General features: G+C 45.9%; 1 protein-coding gene across 2 annotated transcripts in view; it reads left to right on the forward strand.

Annotated features, from left to right (window-relative positions):
• Positions 1-15,713, forward strand: part of LOC106737859 (uncharacterized) — a 283,248-nt gene extending 267,535 nt beyond the window's left edge. The window contains exon 16 of one of the 2 annotated variants that reach the window (XM_019489653.2): positions 13,556-15,713. In XM_019489653.2, the coding sequence (XP_019345198.2) occupies positions 13,556-13,786 (231 nt within the window). In that variant the 3' untranslated portion in view covers positions 13,787-15,713. The remainder of the gene's footprint in view (positions 1-13,555) is intronic. The other variant, XM_019489655.2, reaches the window with a different exon arrangement.
• The last annotated feature ends 5,653 nt before the right edge of the window (positions 15,714-21,366 follow it).

Genomic DNA, 21,366 nt, shown 5'->3' on the forward strand with positions numbered 1-21,366 from the left:
CTGCTCTCCTGCCAGAGCCGTTCTTGTGCATTGGCAAAGGGAAGTGAGATTGCACAGGTCAAGACTCTCAGGCATTTTAGTCCCCTGCAGGCTTGCAAGAATGGAGCCAGCAGGGAGCTCAGGGATAGCAGAGTACATACTAAGCTTCACATACATGCCCTCTTTCTGATCCCAACAAAACCCTTATCCTTCTGAGTGTTGTTTGAATCCTACTTTTTCAGCTGAATGTTTACACTCGTTGTTTACCCTTTGTTTAGACTGGCAATTTTTCTTTTCTGTCTCAGAAAGAATAAAATATGGTAGATTTTAAGGTGAGTCTGATTTGATTTTCATCTGAAGTCACAGTGATACCCCTGACATAATAATAACAATTAATTTCAATCTATAACAATCTATAATATCAATCTAACAATCTATAACAATCTAACAATCTATAATATCAATCTATAATGATCTATAATATAGCATAGTTATGCTTATCTCCTCTGAATTATTGTAGTGCCCTGAGGGCACAATCAGAATTAGGCCCTTATTAACAGCTTTTTGGAACTCCTTTTTCACAGAGAATCCTAATGTGTCTTTTTTTTTCTCCAAATCCGAATGTCATAACTTGAATGAAGCAAAACTTTTTTTTTTTTTATTTTCACCATTTTTCATCAAACTTTTCTACAAAATTGATGCATTCCCATAATAGCTTTCTTTTTAGTAGAACTGGCATTTTCCAGTGGTTTGTGTTTCATTTTGTTAACAGACTGATGCTTTCCTTGTGGGACAGTTATGTGATCCCCTGGGATACAAAAACTGAGTCCTGATTCATATGTAGCTTTGGGCACATCATCCTCAGTAAGGTGTTTCTATGTTTCTGTCCTACCATGTGTATACATCTGAATTCGGATACGTTGGTGGTCAAGTAGCAAGACCCATCTGTTTCTCTTGACTTTTTTTTCTGGAAAACCAAGAGAAACAAAGAAAGAGCAGGTAGGTGACATGTGTTCTAGGAGTTTTAAACTGCTTTTAGGAGTTTTATTCTGTAACATATCTTTGAATTATTTTGAATCAAGTTTGTAGGACAGAACATCAGCTGGTGAAAAACAGTGGCAATCAGTGGAACTATGCAATTTCCCCAGCTGAATATATGACCCATATGGCATTTTTGTTAGTGCAATTCTAAAACTTTTTTTTTTTCTCCAGATGCACTTAAGAGGGGGATTTTCAAAAGCACAAATGGTAATTAAGTTTTGAACTCTTACTGAATCCTTGTGAGAGAGAACCATCTAATAACCCAGTCAGACCACTGAAAATTTCTTCCTAAACAAATAGGTATGGGATCTGTTCCAGCAGCCTTGAAAGTGCCCATTTAAATATTTTTATTTGGATGTGCAGAGGATTAAGAAGGTGGCATAAACCCCCAAGGTTGCTTTTGCCTACAAAAATAATATCTGACAGTCATTTGACAGGGTTATGTACACTTGCACTTGGTTATGTAGGGCTGATTGCTGTTAAGTGTCACATCTATTAGAATGAGGTCCAGAAGGGTTTCAGAAAACCCTGGAAAACCTTCATAGTTGATATGAGGATGCTTGGAAGAAGGAAACAATTGTTAACTTTTGAGGTCTAATGGAGTAAACAGGAGAACAAAAGTAGTGGTTGTTGTCTAGTATGACACAAAACACATGGAGGCACAGCTGCTTGGAAACTGAGATGGAGATATCATTATGCTGAACTGCCCTTGAAGCATGCACTGCCTTCACTATAGAAGAAAGAGACAATGCAGAGACATGCAGCTGTGATGTACTATGACACATTTGAGTGGTGGTGATGTACTTTGCCAGTACAGTTGACAAACTGAAGGGTCTTATTATCATTTCTGTGGTCTACTGTGAACCACAACCCACTCTTTGTTCATAAGGTGTCAGGAATACCATTGCAAGCCAACAGTCACTTTGACATATACTCTTTGGTGTGGTAGTGATTTAACTGTATTATGCTTGAGGAGAAGGAGACTCCTTCCTTCCTTCCACTTTGGATGCTTCAGACCAGGCTCTCTTGGAGCTGTGTGGGGTGATCCTGAGCATAAGACTCCTTGGCTTTCTATCTCATTTCTTTTTTGACTCCCACCTGTTTAAAGGTCTCTTGCTTCTGTTTATCTCCCTTTCTAATTTTTTTCTTGCATTTTCACAATGTTTTTTCTTCTTTTTCTCTGCTCTCTGTCCCCTCCCCCTTTACTTCCAGTTTCTTTGTCTACAAGTTGCTACTTTAACAGGCTTTTTTTCTGACTGTTTGTTTTTCTTTCTTTCTTCTTTTCTTGTTTGTTCCGGGGAGTTATCTTTTTCTATATCTTGCCTTTCGAGGGGTGCTCTTAATCCCACCCCCCTTTTTTCTTTTTTTTTCCTGTTTCTGTTGTATTCCTAACCCCCATAAGCCCCACCCCCACAACTCTTTTCACTCCATCCCTTTCCCCCTCCCATTTAGTTTTGTATGGCCACATTCCCAGACACTTATCTCTGTAGTTAATATACACAACTTTTTTTCATTCCCTTAGTTTTAGCTTTTGGGATTAACCCTGTCCTAGCAGGAATGGTCATTCCTACATCCAGCAGCTGGCATGGGGATGCCTCTCAAGACCTTCCCCTTAACCATGACTTGAGGGTTCACACCCCTCCCTATGTTGGGGTTGAGGTCTGCATAGGTGCTAGGACTGTGCAAAGCTTCAGATCATGATTCAGATTTGGAGATGATTTGGATGATTCAGAGGCTGAATCTATGAATCTGAATCAAATTTCTGGAAACTTTAGGCTTTCTGAATCAATTCGGAGCTTCTGAATCACTTCGGAAAAGATTTGGAGCCGATTCGGCGATTCGGCCATAGAGTATAATGGGGAATCAATGAAATATTTATAACTTTGTTGTCTTTTGGCTGATTTGGATGAAACTTGCAGAAATGGTAACCCCTGCTGAGAGCATGATCCGTGCCAAGTTTTAAGGTGATAGGTGCAGGTGTTCTGGGAAACTGTGCCTCAAAGTCCTGAAAGCAAAACGCATGTCACGTGGGTGTTAAGTCACAGTGGGGTAAAAACTGCAGGGATGGGAGCCCCTGGTAAGGCCAGAAAGCCTGCCAAGTTTCAAGGAGATAGGTTCAGAGGTTTGGGGGAAACTGCACCTCAACCTGTGGACAAGCAGAACTCGTAACATGGGTGACACTGTGTGTGTTAAAGCACAGCGGGATGAAAGCTGCAGGGATGGCAGCCTCTGATGCAGCCATGAAGCCTGCCAGCTGTCAAGGAGATAGGTGCAGGGGTTCTGGGTTCTGGGGCCCTGCACCTCTAGCTGCTGACAGGCAAAACTTGTGACATGGGTGCTTGTGCAACTGTGTCTGTCTTGGGGCATGGGGGGGACTACTGCAGGCCTGGCTGCTAAGCTACTATGTTAACAGTTACTAATCAATCATGATTCACTCAGGGACCAGCTCAATACACAGTAGCTAGCTAATGTAACGAGTTACTGAGCAAGGATTAACACCTACAAAACCACAGTCTAAGGAAAGGAAATAATACAGACAATCAACTGCCCCAAGACACAGACAGTCAGTTGCACAAACACCCATGTCATGAGTTTTGTCTGTCAGCAGCTAGAGTTGCAGGGCCCATGAACCCCTGCTCCTATCTCCTTGACAGCTGGCAGGCTTTGTGGCCTCAGCAGGGGCTAGCAGGCCTGCAGTTTTCACCCTGCTGTGCCTTAACACACACAGGATCATCTATGTCACGAGTTTTGCCTGTTAGCAGCCAGAGGTGCAGGGCCCCAGAAGCCATACTCCCCCTACACCTATCACTTTGAAACTTTACAGACTTCATGGCCTCATCAGGGGTGATCATCCCTGCAGTTTTCACCCCACTGTGGCATAACACATACACGTGACGTGAGTTTTGCTTTCAAGAATTTGGGGTGCAGTTTCCCCAAACTCCCTATACCTATCTCCTTGAAACTTGGTAGGCTTTGTGGCCTCCACAGGGGCTACCATCCCTGCAGTTTTGACTCTGATATGGCTTAACACATACACACGTGAAATTAGTTTTGCTTTCAGAAATGTGGGGTGCAGTTTCTCAGAAACCCCTTCACCTTTCACCTTGAAGCATGGCTTGCATCATGCTCATAGCAGAGGCTACCAGATCTGCAAGTTTCATCAAAATCAGACAAACAACAACAAAGTTATAGATATTTCATTGATTCCCTATTATACCCTACGGCCGGATCTCCGAAGCGGCTCCAAAGCTTTGGAGCTGATTTGGCCGAATCAAAGTGGGAAACTGATCCGGAGCTCCAAATCGGATCACTGGTATCTGAATTGGCTGGATCCGAAGCTGAATCAAATAGTTGCCTATTCACACAGGCCTAGTAGGTGCCCTAGCTGGTCTCCTAGGACAGTGTAACATACGTTACACAGGCCGTGTTAACACAGTGCCAGTGATTTACCTGAGTGCTTCCACCCTGGTCAACAGGGTGTGCATGGAGGGCCTGGACATTGCAGGCATGCACTAGCTTGTTACGCCTCTAGACCCCCAGGCTGTGAGGGTGGTGATTTCCAATGTGCCCTCACATGTGTCCAGCCAGGAGCTGGCCAAGGGACTCGAGCCCTATGGGGTTCCTATGAGTCCCTTTCGTTGACTGATGATCAGAAGCAGGGACCCAAATCTGAAGCATGTCCTGACTTTTCAAAGGCAGGTTTTCATATTCCTCAGGGAGGGCCTTCAGTCTCTGCCTCGCTCCTTGAACCTCACATTCGACAGGTGGAGGTTTGTGATTTATTTTTCCTTGAGGGAGACCACGTGTTTCCAGTGTGGTAGCTCTTCCCATCTAGCAGCCCAGTGTCCACGGGGGAAAGTGGTTGGAACATCCCGGCGACTCCAGTGGTCCTGACAGATGGCACATCCACTTCTGGGATACAGGCACCACCCAGTGAGGCCAGGAGCTCTTCCTGACCTCCTTTCAACCCTGTTCCATCTGAGGGGTCTGGGGTCTCCGGTGTGAGAGCACCATCCAGTGGAGGGGCTGGGACTACTCCCCAGCCCTCTCCCCTGCCCATTCCACCTATGGTGCCCACCTCCCCAGTGCAGAGGCCCCACCAGGTGGAGGGGTTGATGCTCCACTTGCCTCCTGCCTGCCCCAACTGCCCTGGCCAAGGCGGCTAGGGTAGCCAGTGACTGTGGCGCCAAGGCCCTGTTGGATGATGGGGCTTGGGTCTCCTCCCAGCCGCATTCCACCACAGCCTTGTCTGAGGTGGCTGGCACCGGGAAAGTGGGCCAGGAGTGGTCCGGCCCATCCCCTATGAAGGGGGGGCCACCTACCACTAAGAAGAAGAACAAAGAGAGGAAGGTGAAGGGGGCCTGTCAGGACACTCCATCCCTGCTGGGACCCTCCTCAGCTGACACCAGGGGGTGTGCCCTGTTGGAGACCCTGATCCCACTCTGGCTGTCATGCTAGCGACCCTGTTGCACATAACTATGGACAGGGATGGCTTGGAAGTGGGGAAAGTGATGGTGGGGGTCACCAACCCCTCGCCTGTCTCGCTACTTCCGGAGTTGGGTGTCAGTAAAAGTGACACAGAATACCCCTCTTATGGAGGCCTGACCCAGGGGGCAGCAGGGGAGTCTGCTGACCTCTTGGTCACGTCCCAGCCTACTGAATTGGATGAGGAAGCTAGTGAGATGGAGATCCAGCTTTCTGACTGTTGCAAGTGACCTTAAGAGCAGGATGACCTCTCTCCCCCTAAGAAGGTGGGGATCACTGTCCAGGAGCCAGTCCTCAACCTGGATGATGGGATGAGGCTGATGTGTCTAGACATTGAGGGTGTAGACACTGCGTTTGTGGGTGAGCTCCCACCTGGGGTACAGCCTTGCTGTGCTTCTGTTGGAAATGTCCAGCCCATGTTGGCAGACCCCCCCGGGTTGCCCCCGGCCTGTGATCGGGTGGGCCAAGCCTACCTGTTCCAGACCCTGGAGGCCTTTGGCTTTGGTACCCTCTCTTGGTCTTGTCTTGGTACACCTCCATCCTGCTCAAGGTGAACGGCATTCTCTGCATCCCATTCCCCATGCACAGGGGCATCCATCAGGGCTGCCCCCTGTTGGACATGGTCTACGCCCTGGCCATTAAGCTGCTGCTGCACATGCTGTGGTGCTACCTGAGTGGTGTGGCCTTGCCCTCGGCCACGGGCACATCCATTGGCCCTTCACTCTGGCTCTCAGCATATGCAGATGATGTGACCACATTTCGTAACACCCAGAAGACGTGTGAGCCCTGACATACTGCCAGTGAGCCTATGAACATGCCTCCTTGGCCCGTATCAACTGAGCCAAGAGCAATACCTTTCTACTTGGCGTGTGGATCAGCGTGACCCCCCAGGACTTGCTAGAGGGCCTCACCTGGTGCCGTGAGGGCCTCAAGGTCCTGGGCGTGTTCCTGGGCCCACCAACCTTCATGGCATGCAACTGGGACGGCTTTGAGGAAGGGGTGGAAGCCTGCCTGCAATGGTGGTGCTGGAACCTACCCAGCCTCTCCTACCATGGATGTGCCCTCATTGCCAACAACCTGGTGGTGGTGACCCTGTGGCACTGGTATGCCATACTGAACCTATCACAGGACCTAATCAAGAGGCTCCAGTGCCTCCTGGTAGATTTTTTCTGGGATGGGTGCCACTGGCTTCCACGAGCCATCCTTTACCTACCTGTCACTGAGTGGGGCCAGAGCCTGGTCGGCCTGGTGAACAAGGTGGCTGCCTTTTGCCTGCAAGCCCTTCAGTGACTCCTACCCTGGTAACAACTGGCTTGCTGGTTCCTGCAGAGGGTGGGAGCCCTTGGCTTCAACTGGGAGCTCTTCCTGCTGGACCTCACGCTCCTGAACTGAGTGGTGCTTCTGGCTTTCTACTGCAGTGTGGTATGAGCCTAGCAGGCCATCTTCCATCTCCAGCCCCAGGCCTGGCACCTGTGTTTTCCACAGCTGCTGAGGGAGCTTCTGGAGCACAACCCAGCCCTGAAAAGCCCCGTGCCGAGCCTGGCCTCTGCCAGCGTCACAGCCACCCTCATCCAGTCATGTGTCCTCTACCTGAGCCATCTCCTTGACCATGCTCAGTCTGCCTAGCTCTTGCCCAAGGCCCTGACCACCCAGCTAGGCATGTGCCCCATCTGCAGCTTGGGCTGTCTCCTGTGTGACATCTAGGCTGCCCTCCCACCGGAGGCAGCAGCCACCCTGGATGCCCATTTCTGGGCATGCTAGGTCCCCTGTGCTGCAGATGCTCCGAGTGAGGATTTTCCCATGCTGCCAGTCACCCTGGCTGTGGCTGGCAAGCTGGTCAGCAGGCCTGGCACCCTGCTGACACTCCCTGTGCCGCCTGACAGTGATGTGGGTTACCCCTTTGCTTCTCTGTCACGTAGAAGTCTTTATGCCTGGGTGATTCATGTCTGCCATGCCCAAGTGCTGGTGGGTCACCCTGATACACCTTGGCAACAGAGCCTGGGGCCACCAGATTCCCCACTGGCTCACCTGGCTTAGCGTACGTTCTATAAGCCACCAACCAGACTGGCAAACTGCAGTGGTGGTTGCTGCATGGCATCCTAGCCACTGGCATGTTTGCATCCCACTTTGACCCAGCCTTTTCAACGACCTGCCCCTTCTGCCCTGCAGCATTGAGGAGACCCTCTTTCATGCCTTCCTCAACTGTCCCTACCTGAAGCTGCTCTTTCTTGCTCTTGAGCTGCCACTGTGGGTGCTGGGCAGGAGCCTCTCAGAGACCACCTATGTGTGCTCCTACCTGTACCGGGTGGCCAAGCGGTGTACCATCTGTTTGGCCAACTTTCTGCTGGGTCAGGCCAAGATGGCCATCCTCAAGAGCCAGCACAACTGGCTTGCCAGGAATGGCTCAGATGATGCCCTGTGGCTTTTCGGCCTCCTGGTGCCGGCACATCTCTCGCTGGAGTTTGAGAATTCTGTGCTCCAGCAGGCGGTGCCCACCTTTGAGGTACGCTGGGCCCTTGAGGGAGCGCTGTGCCACATGGAGGACGGCTATCTTCAATACGTGCTCTGATGTCATGACCAGTCTGGGTGATTGGGCAGGCTTGGTGTTAGACTAACTCCCAGTTTGTGCTGCACCCTGGGCCCTCACCAGGCTTCTTCTTGCTTTTTTTTCTTTGTGTGGGAAGGTGAAGGTGTTGTCATGTGCATGACTGGATACAGCAGGGTAGGAATAATTTGTTTATAGGGAGCCTGTACGACTGTGTGGCTAGTGTCCTGACTACATAACGGCATGTTAGGCATGACATGTAATACTGTGAAGGTGTTTGGCACGGTATGATGTTATGAATGTAATGGCATGATGCACTTGGTTTGATGGTAATTTGTTTGTCTTTGCTTTGTATATTGGGCCTGGACCCTGGAGGGGCCAACTTTTTGTACCCTGAACTCCCAAATAAAATAGTTAAAAAGTCAAAGTCCTTCCTTCCTTCCTATTAACTGTAATTCTTTTCTAGCTGCAACATGCTACAGTAGTGAAAATCACATGTTCAAACCTTGGTGATGATGACTTTCTGCAATGCAAGCCACTGAATGTTCAAAGGAATGATGATCTTGTGGTTAAGTCACTGGCCTGGCTTTTCATTCCTGGCTTTGTGACAGGCTTTCTGTATGAACTCTGGCAAGTCTTTTAATTTCTTTGTGCCTTGATTCCCCATCTGTAAATTAGGAGTAACACCCTTTCCTTTTTCCCAGTCTGCAGCTTGTCCATTTAGTTTTCTCAACTTTTGGGGACAGATACTGTCCCACTATTTATGTGCAGTGTCTAGAGGCAGTGTGACCCTGATTTTGTATTATAAGCCTGCAAATGTTACCCCAGCACAAATAATAAATAGCAGCAACATAAAAGACTCTCTGCTCAGGTCCCTGATGCTGATGAAACCAGTAAGAGCACAAATGGCTTACAGAAGTGTCCTGCACAAGGGGAGATGATCCAGAGAGGGTATAGTGTTGTGGTTGCTCACTAGGGGTGTGTAAAGCAGGCAGTATTCAATTTGGATTTGGCCCAATTAAGGAGACAGTGATTCTATTTACTGATTTGAATCACTGTCCCAATTCGATTCAGCCAAATCTGAATCTGAAGATTTGATTCTGATTCAGAGAATTAGTGATTCAGCCACAGACACACCAGAAGTACTTCCAGTCCATTTCTGGGTCTGCCATTGAGCACATGGGGGACACCCCTCCCACCCTGCTGGCTCAGCAATCAGCCATGAGGGCACCCTGGGTGCCCCCTGAGACCCAGGAGGCACCAGTCGCTGAGCTGGCAGGGCAGGGAGGGGGGTCCCCCACACACTCCGCAGTAGACCCAGAAGTGGACTGGAAGTACATCTGGTCCACTTTTGGGTCTGCCACTGAGTGCATGAGGGACCCTTCTGCACTCCTGTGGGATGCTCCATCCACTCCACCATCTCAGCATTCACGAGCCATGCTTGGTACCTCGAGGTATGTATTAAAAACATACAAAGCTGTGTCTATGGCCAAATTGTCAAATCTCTCTGAATTGAATCAGAGCTTGTGATCCAATTCAGAGAGATTAATAGGTCTCCTGATTTGATTTGGATTCAGAGATTTGGCTGCTGAATTGGACCAAATCTCCTCTGAATCAAATCAGTGACCGAAGCTTTGCACAACCCTACTGCTCACTCCACCCCAACCCGGCCACCTTGTGACTGGACTATGCCACAGGAGACTCTGGGTACGTTCTTAAAATCCTCAAAGCAGGTGAGAAGCCCCTCCCTTCTCTTCCATGCACAGAGGCATATCCATTCCCGTCCATTTCCCCACCTCCTCCTCCTCTTGCTGCTTTCCACACTGTCAAGGGTCAGGGAGAGCTTCAGAGCCACTCCTGCCCACTCCAGCCATGCTGTGCAGAGGGTTGGCCTGTTGTGATAGTGACAGAAGCAGCTTGATGGAGGAGAAGGTTTCCCCTCCCCATGCCTTCTCCCAGGGGACCAGGTAGTGTGGGAGAACCCACTCACCTACCCATCCCATCATATTTCCAACTGAGCCCAGCCCCTGTGCAGCTAGGCTGGAGTGGGCACAAGTGGCTATGGAACTTTGTCCACCCTCAGGGCAGCAAGGAAAGTGCCAGGAAAAGGGACAGGGAGGGGATGTGACTCTGATCAAGGAGGGGAAGGGACCAAGGACTCTTACTTGGTTAAAAAGTTTCCAGAGGCTCCCCCTGCCTCATCTGTCCACTCCACTGGGTGTGAGGGAAGTGGTGGGAGAGACTGGAGTTGGGGGGTGCAGCCACCCCTACAGCAGAGGTCACTGCTCCCACATCCCCACTTGACAAATCCTGGATCCGTCCCTGGTCCTGCATGTAGCAGAAGAGGGAGATGAGCAATTCTGTGAAGTTAAATTTGGCTCTGTTTAAGTTTTAGAATTATGTGAAAATGTATGTTCACATATTTGGCTCTGAAGGCAGATTCTGGATCTGCAGAGGTGACTAGGAGGCAAGGAACCTGCATTAGGTATCTTACTTCAGATCTTTGGAGTGTGGATGTATTCTGCCACTCAAAACCCATTTTAGATCCTCTTTTAAAAATGATACCTTGAAAGGGAGAGAAATCAAACATGGTTTATTAATAGTTGTCTTGTATTTTTTAATATATGCAGCAGGGGAGAGTATAGAGCAGAGATGAAACATTTCTTCTTTTTTTTTAAATCTCCACTAAATGTAATTCTGCACCTGCCGTGGCAACTTCCTCCTACAACCTCATCAATGACCTCAACCTCAGTCGGGAGGGACAAAACTCGGGAGAGGTGAAAGGTCAACCCAAGTATTGACTAAGGCTGCCCAAGCTTAACTATGAGATCCTGTGCTCTTTTTGAACATAACAGTCTCATCAATTTCAGTCCCCTGCTGGCACACAAAACTGGAGCTGGTAGGGGAGTGGAGAGATGTTGCAGTGTGTATCCATGTGTTAGCTCCACTTGCATAGCTGTAGCTCAAAACATACTTAACTTCCTGGTTTGGTTTTGTTGGGGTCACTCAGCTTGGCAGCTGGGTTAGACAGATTGTTGCAGCTCTCATACTGGAGAGAGGATATATATATATCCCCTATATATACACCAAACCAGGAAGTTAAGTCTGTTTTGAGTGACAGCTATGCAAGTGGATATGCATGGATACACAGCTATGCATGGATACACACTGCAACATCTCTCCATTCCCCTACCAGCTCCAGTTTTGTGTACCAGTTATATATATAAATGGGAATGTAAAAAAAAAATGCAAGTTGGTGTCCGTCAGGCTTGATAGCATCTGGTCACACAATGGACCTTTCGGACTAGATATTTGGAAAACCTCCAAAATGTTACCCTGAACTTCATGCTCAGGAGCTGGGATACTTAATCATCTGACTTGTACAAGCAAATGCTGTTTTCATGTGCAAACTCAGAGATTTGCACCTAATTTGAATGTGCATATTTAAATGCACAAATTTAGGGACTGGATTAAAACTCCTTTGAAAATGGCCTTTTAACATTCCTTTAAGTCTGTACACATGGCCTATTGTCAGATACTGTTAAGATTTTCTGTGCTTCTATGGGTATGTTAACATTACACTTCACTGTAGAGATAGCTGAGCAAGCTTCTACCAAACTATCTCACTTACTAGAAACAGTCCCCAGCATTGTTCTCCACATTTGCTAATTTACCTTGCTGAGAAAGGTTTACTTTGGTAATCAAGGGGAAATAGCCTGCCTGGAACTCCATGCTGTCATGGCTAGGCTGCTCCTGGTACCCAAGCTAACCTAGGCATCTCTACACTGCAATGCACTTTACAGCACAGACATACTCTAAAATGCTTCTAAATATTACCCTGTCAGTCTGCATGTGGAAGCAGTGGCACAAAATTCCTTTATAACATTTTTAAAAGGGTGGTTTCTGGGTTGGAAATTAGTCTGCATTCTCAGAAACCTTGCTTTGCATGATGTTGTTATTCATGTTTGCCAAAGAAATACTCATCCATTGCCCCTTAGCTTTCCTATCTGGATAGGTACATAGACACTAGGGTTGTGTGAAATTTTGCCGGCCATTTCATTTCTACACTGTTTTTACCAATTTCGAGCTCAAAAGAGCAAAAGCAGAATGAAACAAAGACTGTTGAAACAGCCTCAAAACAAAATGAGGCTAGTCAAGACATTTTGAAAGTTGAAACATTTTGACCATAGGCTGGGGATGGGAAGTTAGTCCAGCTGGGCTGACTTCCCATCTCCAACGTAAGATCCAGCAGGGGGATGGACGTCAGCCCAGCTGGGTTGACTTCCCAACCCCTGTGCTAGATCCCCATCACTGGCACTAGATCACACTGGGATGGAAGGCAGCTCAGCTGGGCTGCTTCCTCATCCCCGGTGCTAGATCACGCTGGGGGCAGGAGGCAACCCAGCTGGGCTGCTTTTTCATCCCCTGTGCTAGATCACATGGGGGGTGGGAGGCTGGCTGATCTAGTGCCGGGGATGGGAAAGCAGCCCAACTGGGCTGCCTCCTGTCCCAGCGCAATCTAGCACTGGGGATGGGAAGTCAGCCCAACTGGGCTGATTTCCATCCCCAGCAAAACATTGAAACAGCGTCGAAACAGCCTTTTTGCTTTGATGGAACAAAACGGAACAGCTATTTCAACTCTAAATGAAATTTGAAACAGAATGCTGTTCTGTCGAACCGTCAAAACTGAACACAAAATGGAACGGTGCTGTTTACTACAGCCCTAATAGACACCTACCCACTACTGTCCTGATTCCCTCTTTTCTGCACAAAGGTAATGCCACTATTTTCTCAAAGGATGGAAAAGGATCAACAAGTTATTCATTCTTCTCTGTCATCCCCAGAGTGATGTTATTGTTTTACATGTTACTTAGCATTTAAATATTAATAAGAAATGAGCTTCTGTAGCCCTTCAATGGGACTAAAATGTTCAGATTTGCAGTATTTGGATACAGGATTATTGTTGCTCATAGAAGACACATTCTAGTAAGCTCAGTGTGTCACAAGACCAGTACAGTGGGGCTTCAAATCAACTGTAAGGGGACTGAAGAGAATTTTCAAGGCACGGGGCAGTCTTTATTTAGCATTATACCAGCCCTACTTGGCACAGAGGACATAGCAGCAGCTGCTGTGGACAGGCCAGTGGTTTCCCACAATGGGGAGAGTTTTGATGAAGCCTGAAGTGAAGGGTGCTGGAGTCATCTGCTACTCTCCAACCACAAAACAGTCTCTAGAAGACCATTCTAGCCATCATGAATTAGAATTGCCCAGGGGTTGATTTAGTCAGTTAGGCTACTGGTTGCCTTCAGAATTAGGGAACAGATAAAAGTGGTTTAGTCACCTTCAACTTTCTCCTCACTATTAAATGCAGAAAGCATGAGCTGAGGCTTATACCTGGACTGTCCCACAGACAGCAGATAAAATTAATTAAAATAATAAGTTAAAAGAACATGAAAATGGAGGGAAATGGATACTAAAAATAACAGCTTCTTTATTGTTTTTCAGCAATTATTTTTGTGGAATATTGATTCTCAGTCTTGCAGCTTCACTGTGGACCAGTTTTTGGTCGAACTGAAGGCCGGAGGGATAAGTGAAGAACACGAGGCAGCTGTACAAAGGGAACTAAAACATATTAAAAAACTAGATGTTCTGGATTTCCTGACTTACCTGCCACTCTTTGTTCTTATCCATAACTCTGTCATTGCCAATCCACTGGATGATTCAAGAACAATTTAACAAACTACGTCAACTCTAGCAGAAGGGAAGTTGGTTTGTCATGAAGACTTTTAAGGTTATGTCTATATGTACAGCTTCCCTGTCTAGCCCAGGAAAACCACCAAAAAGACAAGCACTGTCCACTCACTCCCACTTCTCCTGTGCCCACATCTAACAGTTAGGCAGAACAGACAAATCAGTGTACACGGCTCTCAGGTTTTCTTAAGACAAAGGACTTGAGAGGATTTCTGAGCCCTTCTTTCTCCTTTGACTACATACCAACCTTGGGTGCTGGCAGATTGGGAGTGAGTGAATGGCCTTGTTTCTTAGTAGGCTCAGCAGAGAAGTGAGGAAGACATAGCGTCAAGTGAACATTTTCTTTTAAACAGCTCTGACTGTCTTTGTAAAGACAGACAGGAACGACACTGGGGTAGCTCTGCAACAAAAGTGCAGTTCAAACCAATACAGTGATCCATGTAAATAAACCCCAGTCTGCAGCCCTCAGTCATGTTAAGTAGCCCTTGCAGGAGCAAATCAGATAGAGGCTGGGGTACTGAGATTTGCATCGACAGTTTACTCAGTGGGAATGTAAATTTGAGGGTGAAATTGGCACACGTGACAATTGTCTGAGCTGTAGCCCTCCTCAAAATGTACTTAGAATTAAATGAGACAAGTCCATGTGAAAAAAATGGAGACATACAATCAAGGAAACCCATTTCTATATATGAAGGGCCAGATTGTCAAAAGTTCTTGGCAACCATGATTGCTCTCAAGCTGGCTACTTCATTTAGGTGCCTGAAATGGAAAGAGCTGGTTGTGGGCTCTTCAAAAATTGGATCTGTTATTATTAAATGTTAAAGAACTTTTTTAGAACAAAATTATAATGCCCTAGTAGTACCTTTCTTTTTCTTTATTTGGTTAAGCAATTTACTGAGATAGACATGTAACTACTGAGTGTCATCAGGTTGTTTCTATTATCTAATAAGAAACTAGATGAAAGTTGAATTTTGCCTTTTCAACAAACATTTGAGATTCTCTGTTTATTTTTAAAATGGCAATAAGCCAAGTCAAATAAACAATATCTTGTATGGGCTAGTCAGTCACAGGGGGAATTTGGATTTACCTAATTGGGTAAAAATCAAAAAGGATATTCCAGACAATAGCAGTTCCCAGAGGGATTGCAAGGATTTTGACTCATTAGGAAGTCATTCACCATGTCATTTGGTGCAAAGGCAGCTCTGTAGATGGCCGTCCCTAGGATGCTACTACAGACTCAGAAGAACCTTCAGGTTTGTTTGCCGTGGGAGTTTTGCTTTCCTAAGTCCTGGCACATCATAGGAGGTTAATTGTATTTTGTACCAGCCACAGGCCCTAGTGAAAAACACCATGGGCAGATTCTTAACTGGTGGAAAGCACTTGAAGTTCTGGCAGTATATATTGGATATATCATAGCAAGTGTCTTTGCTTACACTGCAATCAGAATTCAGCAAATACAGAATCGGTATATTAATTCCCTTAAACATTGATTGAATATAGATGGATTTAGGCTTTTAAATACATGGCTAGATTATTTAAGTAATAAGGTAACACACTTTCACTAAAATTATATGTTGACTTAATCATATGCTATATTGATCAATCCATTGTGAAAACAGTTGAATCAATATCTTATCACATTATTGCAAAGTGTGCTTATAGCATATTAGATTACGAGTAGCTGACTGAAATTCAAAAGCAGCTGAATCAAATTCCTGACAAACATTACTTGTACAATTTAGAAAAAAGTAATGCTACTCAATTGTGTAGATTTGTTTCTAATTCATATGAAAGTTGTTTGTTTAACTCTAAGGCGTGCAGTTTTTAAATACAACACTAACTCACCTGGGAATTCTACCTACAGCACTTGGTGAAAAGCTGTCACACAAAAATAAATCCATAGCACCTCTTCCATTATAATTGTGCAATTTTTTTGTTCTGCTCCAAAAATACTAATATATTTATGGTGTTGGTCTATCAGCTCTAATTACAGAAACATGAAAGTTATAGCTAAGGTAATGTGAACTCTTACATCTGTGGTATTCATACTCTGATCCATGTATGATCAGGTCCCATTATAAGGAGATACAGACTGAAAGGCAGAGCCTGCCTCATTGAGTTTATAATGTAAGTAGACAAGGTAGACAAAATATTACCAGCCAGACACAAAACATACAGCACATCAAGGACATAGAGTTTGCCAGTTGTCATTTGTTTTCATGTTAGAGTGTTTGAAATAGGCCCATTTTTCACATGTAGGTTTTTAATTAAATGATGTTATTGATCACATCACCAAATCAGTTAGCAGAATGTTTCATGTATTGAACAAATATTTGGGGGTAAAAGAAACACACTGATAATGTTTTGGATTATTTTTTTAAATATTTAAGAAGCAGGAATTGTTTGCATAAAATGAGAAATTTAACAATGACAGCAATTGCTCATGAAAAAAAACCCTGTTCTCAAACAAAGCCAATGTTAAACATGAAAAGTACCCTTTGAACAATTCCACAAATTCTAACAGGTTTGCTTCTCTACTCTTCCCCCCTTTTATTTTCAGTTTCCCCAAGCTAATCTCTTTCCCCCCTGCTTTCTTTCCCTCCCCTGTGGTGTCACCGTTAGTCCTGCTCATCCAAAGTAGTTTCAGGCTCAGATTGGGTCAAGGAGAAAAGAAAATAAAGACACAAAATGGGCCAAAGTGGCTAGAGGCATCTCTCTGCTGCTTCCTACATTCCCATGGGTGGGGTATAGCAGAGTTTCCTTTGAGAGAGGACAGGGTTCGATATAGGAGTTTTTTGCCTCTGTAGTTTGTGGCAGTGGCTCCCAGCTAGCTAATCACTTGGTTATGGAATTAATCAGTGCCTGAGGAGGTGATGCCAGACTAGTATGGTGGCACTCTTGATTCTTTCTGTGCAGCTTGCAGGCAAATTTTCTCCTTCCTTGAAGGGATCAGCAGAGTTTACAGTGATTTATTTTAGATTTTACCTGCCTCAAATTAGTTTCCTTGCCTTTTTACTTTTTAACTGTTGCATTTTCAGAATGGCATCTTTAACTAGAAATTCTTGATCAGTTTTTCTCATTGGTATCTTCTCAGTAGTTTTAAGGAAGTGCTACAGAATAGCTCTCAAATCTGCTCCAGGTTCCAGCATTGAAGTACAATAGTGAGCCCCGTCTCCATTATTACATCCAAATTGTTTGCTGAATGATTTTAGTGGCAAATAGAAGGAAAAGAGGCAAGGACAATATAGGCTGGGGCTTTCTAGACAGGCCTTGTATAGACTAGCCTGTATATTCTCCTGCAGGCTAGTAAGTCTGATAGAAACAGAAACACTTGATTAATCCATCTCCCTGCAGTCATCAGTTTTATACCTGCCACAAGAGAACTTCCTCAATATATATATTCTATGGAACCCCTGCAAAATATGCCTTGGAGCTGCCCAAAAAATACCATTAAGGGCCGAAGTTATAATCAGACGTAGTGGTATCATGTCACATAAGGGAAGCATGCAAGGCAATGCCAACTGCTGGCAAGGAATGTTTGGACTACTGCCTTTCATGGTAATGTTCACCCTCTTGGCACAATATGTTTATGAAAGATCAGCACGAGAGTTGGTGCTTAATTGTAATAAACCACTAGCAAGTATACTGTGCAACTGATTCACTTATCTCCTTTTCCCTTTTGTTCACTTCATCCTTCTCAAAAGTCAGGAGAAACTATCAGTTCCATAAAGCAACTGGAGATGATACATTTCCTTCTCCCTTCCTACACCTGTCTTGTCTGTTTAGACTGTAAGCTCTTCAGATGTCCATTCAATAGGCCTGTGTGAGTCAGCAGCAATCCGGTCCAGCTTTGGATCTGGCCACTTTGGATGGCCATGATCCGATCTGGAGCTCCGGACCAGGTTTCCGCCTCGATTCGACCGAAGCGGCTCCAAAGGTTCGGAGCCGCCTTGGAGATCCAGCCATAGGGTATAATGGGGAATCAATGAAATATCTATAACTTTGTTGTTTTGTGTCCAATTTGGGTGAAACTTGCAGGGGTGGTAGCCTCTGCTGATAGCATGAAATCTGTCAAGTTTCAAGAAGATCAGTGCAGGGGTTTTGGGGCAACTGTACACCAAACTCTTGAAAGCCAAACTCCTGTCACAGCTGTGTGTTACACCACAGGGTGGGGTCAAAACTGCAGGGTGGTAGCTCTTACTGAGGCCACAAAGCCTGCCAAGCTTCAAGGAGATCGGTGCAGGGGTTTGGGGGGGACTGCACCTCAAGCTGTGGACAAGCAAAACTGGTGCCACGGGTGACACTGTGTGTGTTATGGCTCAGCGGGGTGACAGCTGCAGGGATGGTGGCCCTTGCTGAGGCCATGACGCCTGCCAGCTCTGGGTGAGATTGGTGCAGGGGGGTTCTGGGGCCCTGCACCCCTAGCTGCTGACAGACAAAACTCATACCAAGACTGGCTCTTGTCTTGGGGCAGTTGATCATCTGTATTGATTCTTTCCTCTCTTTAGTCTGGTTTTGTAGCTGCTAATTGATGCTCGTTAAGTTGTTATGTAGTAGCTAGGTCCTGTATATTGAGCTGGTCCCTGAGTCCCCAGTCCCCGAGTGAATCATGATTGATTGATTGGTGACTGGTAACACAGCAGCTTAGCAGCCAGGCCTGCAGCAGCGTCTCCCCTCCCCGCCCCAAGACAGACACAGTCAGTCCCACAAGCACCTGTGGCACCAGTTTTGCTTGTCCACAGCTTGAGGGGCAGTTCCCCCCAAACCCCTGCACCAATCTTCTTGAAACCTGGCAGGCTTTGTGGCCTCAGTAAGAGCTACCAGCCCTGCAGTTTTGACTACCCTGTGTTGTCACACACAGACGTGACAGGAGTTTTGCTTTTGAGAATTTAGGGTACAGTTGCCCCCAAACCCCTGCATCAATCTCCTTGAAACTTGGCAGGCTTTGTGGCCTCAGCACAGACTACCATCCCAGCAGTTTTCACCCCACTATATTGTAACACCTAGACGTGACATGAGTTTTGCTTTCAAGAATTTGGGGTGCTGTTCCCCCAACCCTCTGCACCAATCTTCTTGAAACTTGGCAAACTTCAGGATCTCTGCAGAGTCTACCATCCCTGAAAATATCATCCAAATAACACACAAAAGAACAAAGTTATAGATATTTTATTGTTTCCCCATTATACCCTATGGCCGGATCTCCAAAGTGCTTCGGGAAGACTAACGAAGCCAGCGCTTAGACCCAGATGTGCTGCTTCAGACCCCGAAGCATCTGAAGCTTCTCCAGATCTGAAGCTCTGTCTGAAGCCTCGCACAGCCCTACCATTCAAGTGTGCACATTTGTATCATGCCAGACAATAAATGGGGCCTCTCTTTCATGTAGCATTGCTGCTGTGACTCAGTACAAATATAGGCATCCCGCATCTTACATGGGGGTTACGTTCTAAAGGCAGCATGTAAAGGCGAAAATCGTGTATAGTGAAATCGCATATTACCATGCCAGCGGTGACTGCCTCTGCCTCCAAAACCTCCCACCGCCACCGCGGAGCCATGCTTAGAGCTGTGTGGTCGGCGGCAGTGGTTCAGGGCGGGGTGGTGGTGGGGATGGCTGCGTGCCGCCTGGCCACCACCATGCCCAGTGGCTGGCCTCACAGCTCCGGGTACGGCTCCATGGCGGTGGTGGGAGGTTTTGGAGGCAGAGGCAGTCACCGCTGGCAGCGTGGTGGTGGCCGGGCCTCCAGGTAAGCGGCAGCACCACATGCAGACTCAAGCCCGGCCCCCCCTCCCTACCCGCGTATAGTTGAATTCGCTCAAGTTAAATGTGTGTAAGATGCGGGATGCCTGTAATAAACAATGATTCCTTAGACTGCCATATTTTTCTAGTTTAATGTTGGGGTTCAGGCTGGGTCTATGCACCACTCCTAACAGGTATTTGCAATATACACAGTGCTACTTGCAAATCTTTCTCAAAAGTACTACTGCCATCGATTAGTATTTACAGGAAGGAGGGTCCCATATAATCAATCATGATTAGGTAAGGAGAGTTGGAACAACTTAGATATCTGCTCTTTTTTTGGTAAAATCAGTTCAGTTACCTTCAAACAAGATGTCCTTTGTTTTGCACACTGATATTTTTTCTGCAGTGTTTCTAAGCAGCCCAGTTGCTCATCATGGAGCTGATAAATGTCAGAGTGGATGGATTTCTAACCAGCATGAACAGGCAAGGTTCTTTGAGTAGATGTGATATCTTTTATTAGACCAGCTGAGTAGTTGGAAAAAAGATCTGGCAAGCTTTCAGGCGCAGTCACCCTTCATCAGGCATAGGGAGTCTCTGCTGGTCTGAGAATGAAACAGCATGAAAGTATTTTACAAGGAAACTGATAAATTCTACAGTAAATGAGGTATCAAAATCTGGATTAAATGTTCTTGGATTTTAAATCCAGTCTAAAATATAAGCACAACAATGTATTTCTCTTTAGAATACTCTGTTTCTAATAAGAAGAAGCTGGGTAAGTCATGGCCTGATCTAAAACCCATTGGAAAGTTACCTGTTGTCTTCAGTTGGATTTGGAATATGCTCTGCATAAATCACAGGTAGATAAAATCTGTTTAGGCCATTTAAAGTTCAACTCCCTGTCTTGAGGAGAACCCAGGAGAGGCCACATTCAGTGATCAAATATTGATGTATTGACACAACCACCAACAACACTGTAATTTGACTCATTTATGAGCCCTAGGACTGAACTAACGTGGAGACTGAATTATCTCTGTGCCTGAAGAGCAGGTGGCTAGTCAATGCTAAGGTGGGGATTATTGCTGCAGACAGTGCTGGAAAGCTTGCTTTGCACCTGCCTCCTCTGACTTCTATCAAGCATGTAGATAAAAAGATTCCGGTTCCCTGGCACTGCCAACCAAGCCCTCCAATCTTTCAAAAACAAATACTCAACCCTGACTGTAAAATAAAATATAAAATAAGAGTTACTACCACCTTCTATTGACTGTTGATTGACCTGAGCACTCTCCAATAGTTAACATAAAAGATTAGATATCGCTTTCCATACAGGTGTGTAAGCAAATCATTTTTCTTCTGGCCTGGAGACTGAATTGTTCAAGGCTCTGGAAAAGGTCTGTGTGTAGCTTTACAAATGTATTTAGCAAAGGGAAGGCATTACCTTACAGCTTCAAAGAAGGTGGCTTACAATAACCCGCCTTGTGTTGCTACAATGAAGAGTTTAAGCTTAACGGCATGCAGTAAAGGAAGGTGTTTGACCCTGCATGTGCATGTAACAGTACAAATATACATTCTAAAAATGAATTATTCAAAATTATCTGCAGACTCAGGTAAACAGACAGCATAACACGTGAGGGAAGCTTGAGGCCTTGAGGCTCAAAAAAACTGTCATAAATAAGGAAGATCTGAAACTAATTGTAAATTCCATCCTTATGAAAGCCTGGGAAAGTGAGAGCAGAATGCAGGCAGTAATCACAAATTCTGCAGATACGTGTTCACCAAAGAAGTGCTGAAACAATGTCCTGTGCTGTCACAGCTCATAGTGAATCTCGGT

This window comes from Alligator mississippiensis, chromosome 4, assembly GCF_030867095.1.
Source record: "Alligator mississippiensis isolate rAllMis1 chromosome 4, rAllMis1, whole genome shotgun sequence".
Classification (NCBI taxonomy): Eukaryota; Metazoa; Chordata; order Crocodylia; family Alligatoridae; genus Alligator; species Alligator mississippiensis.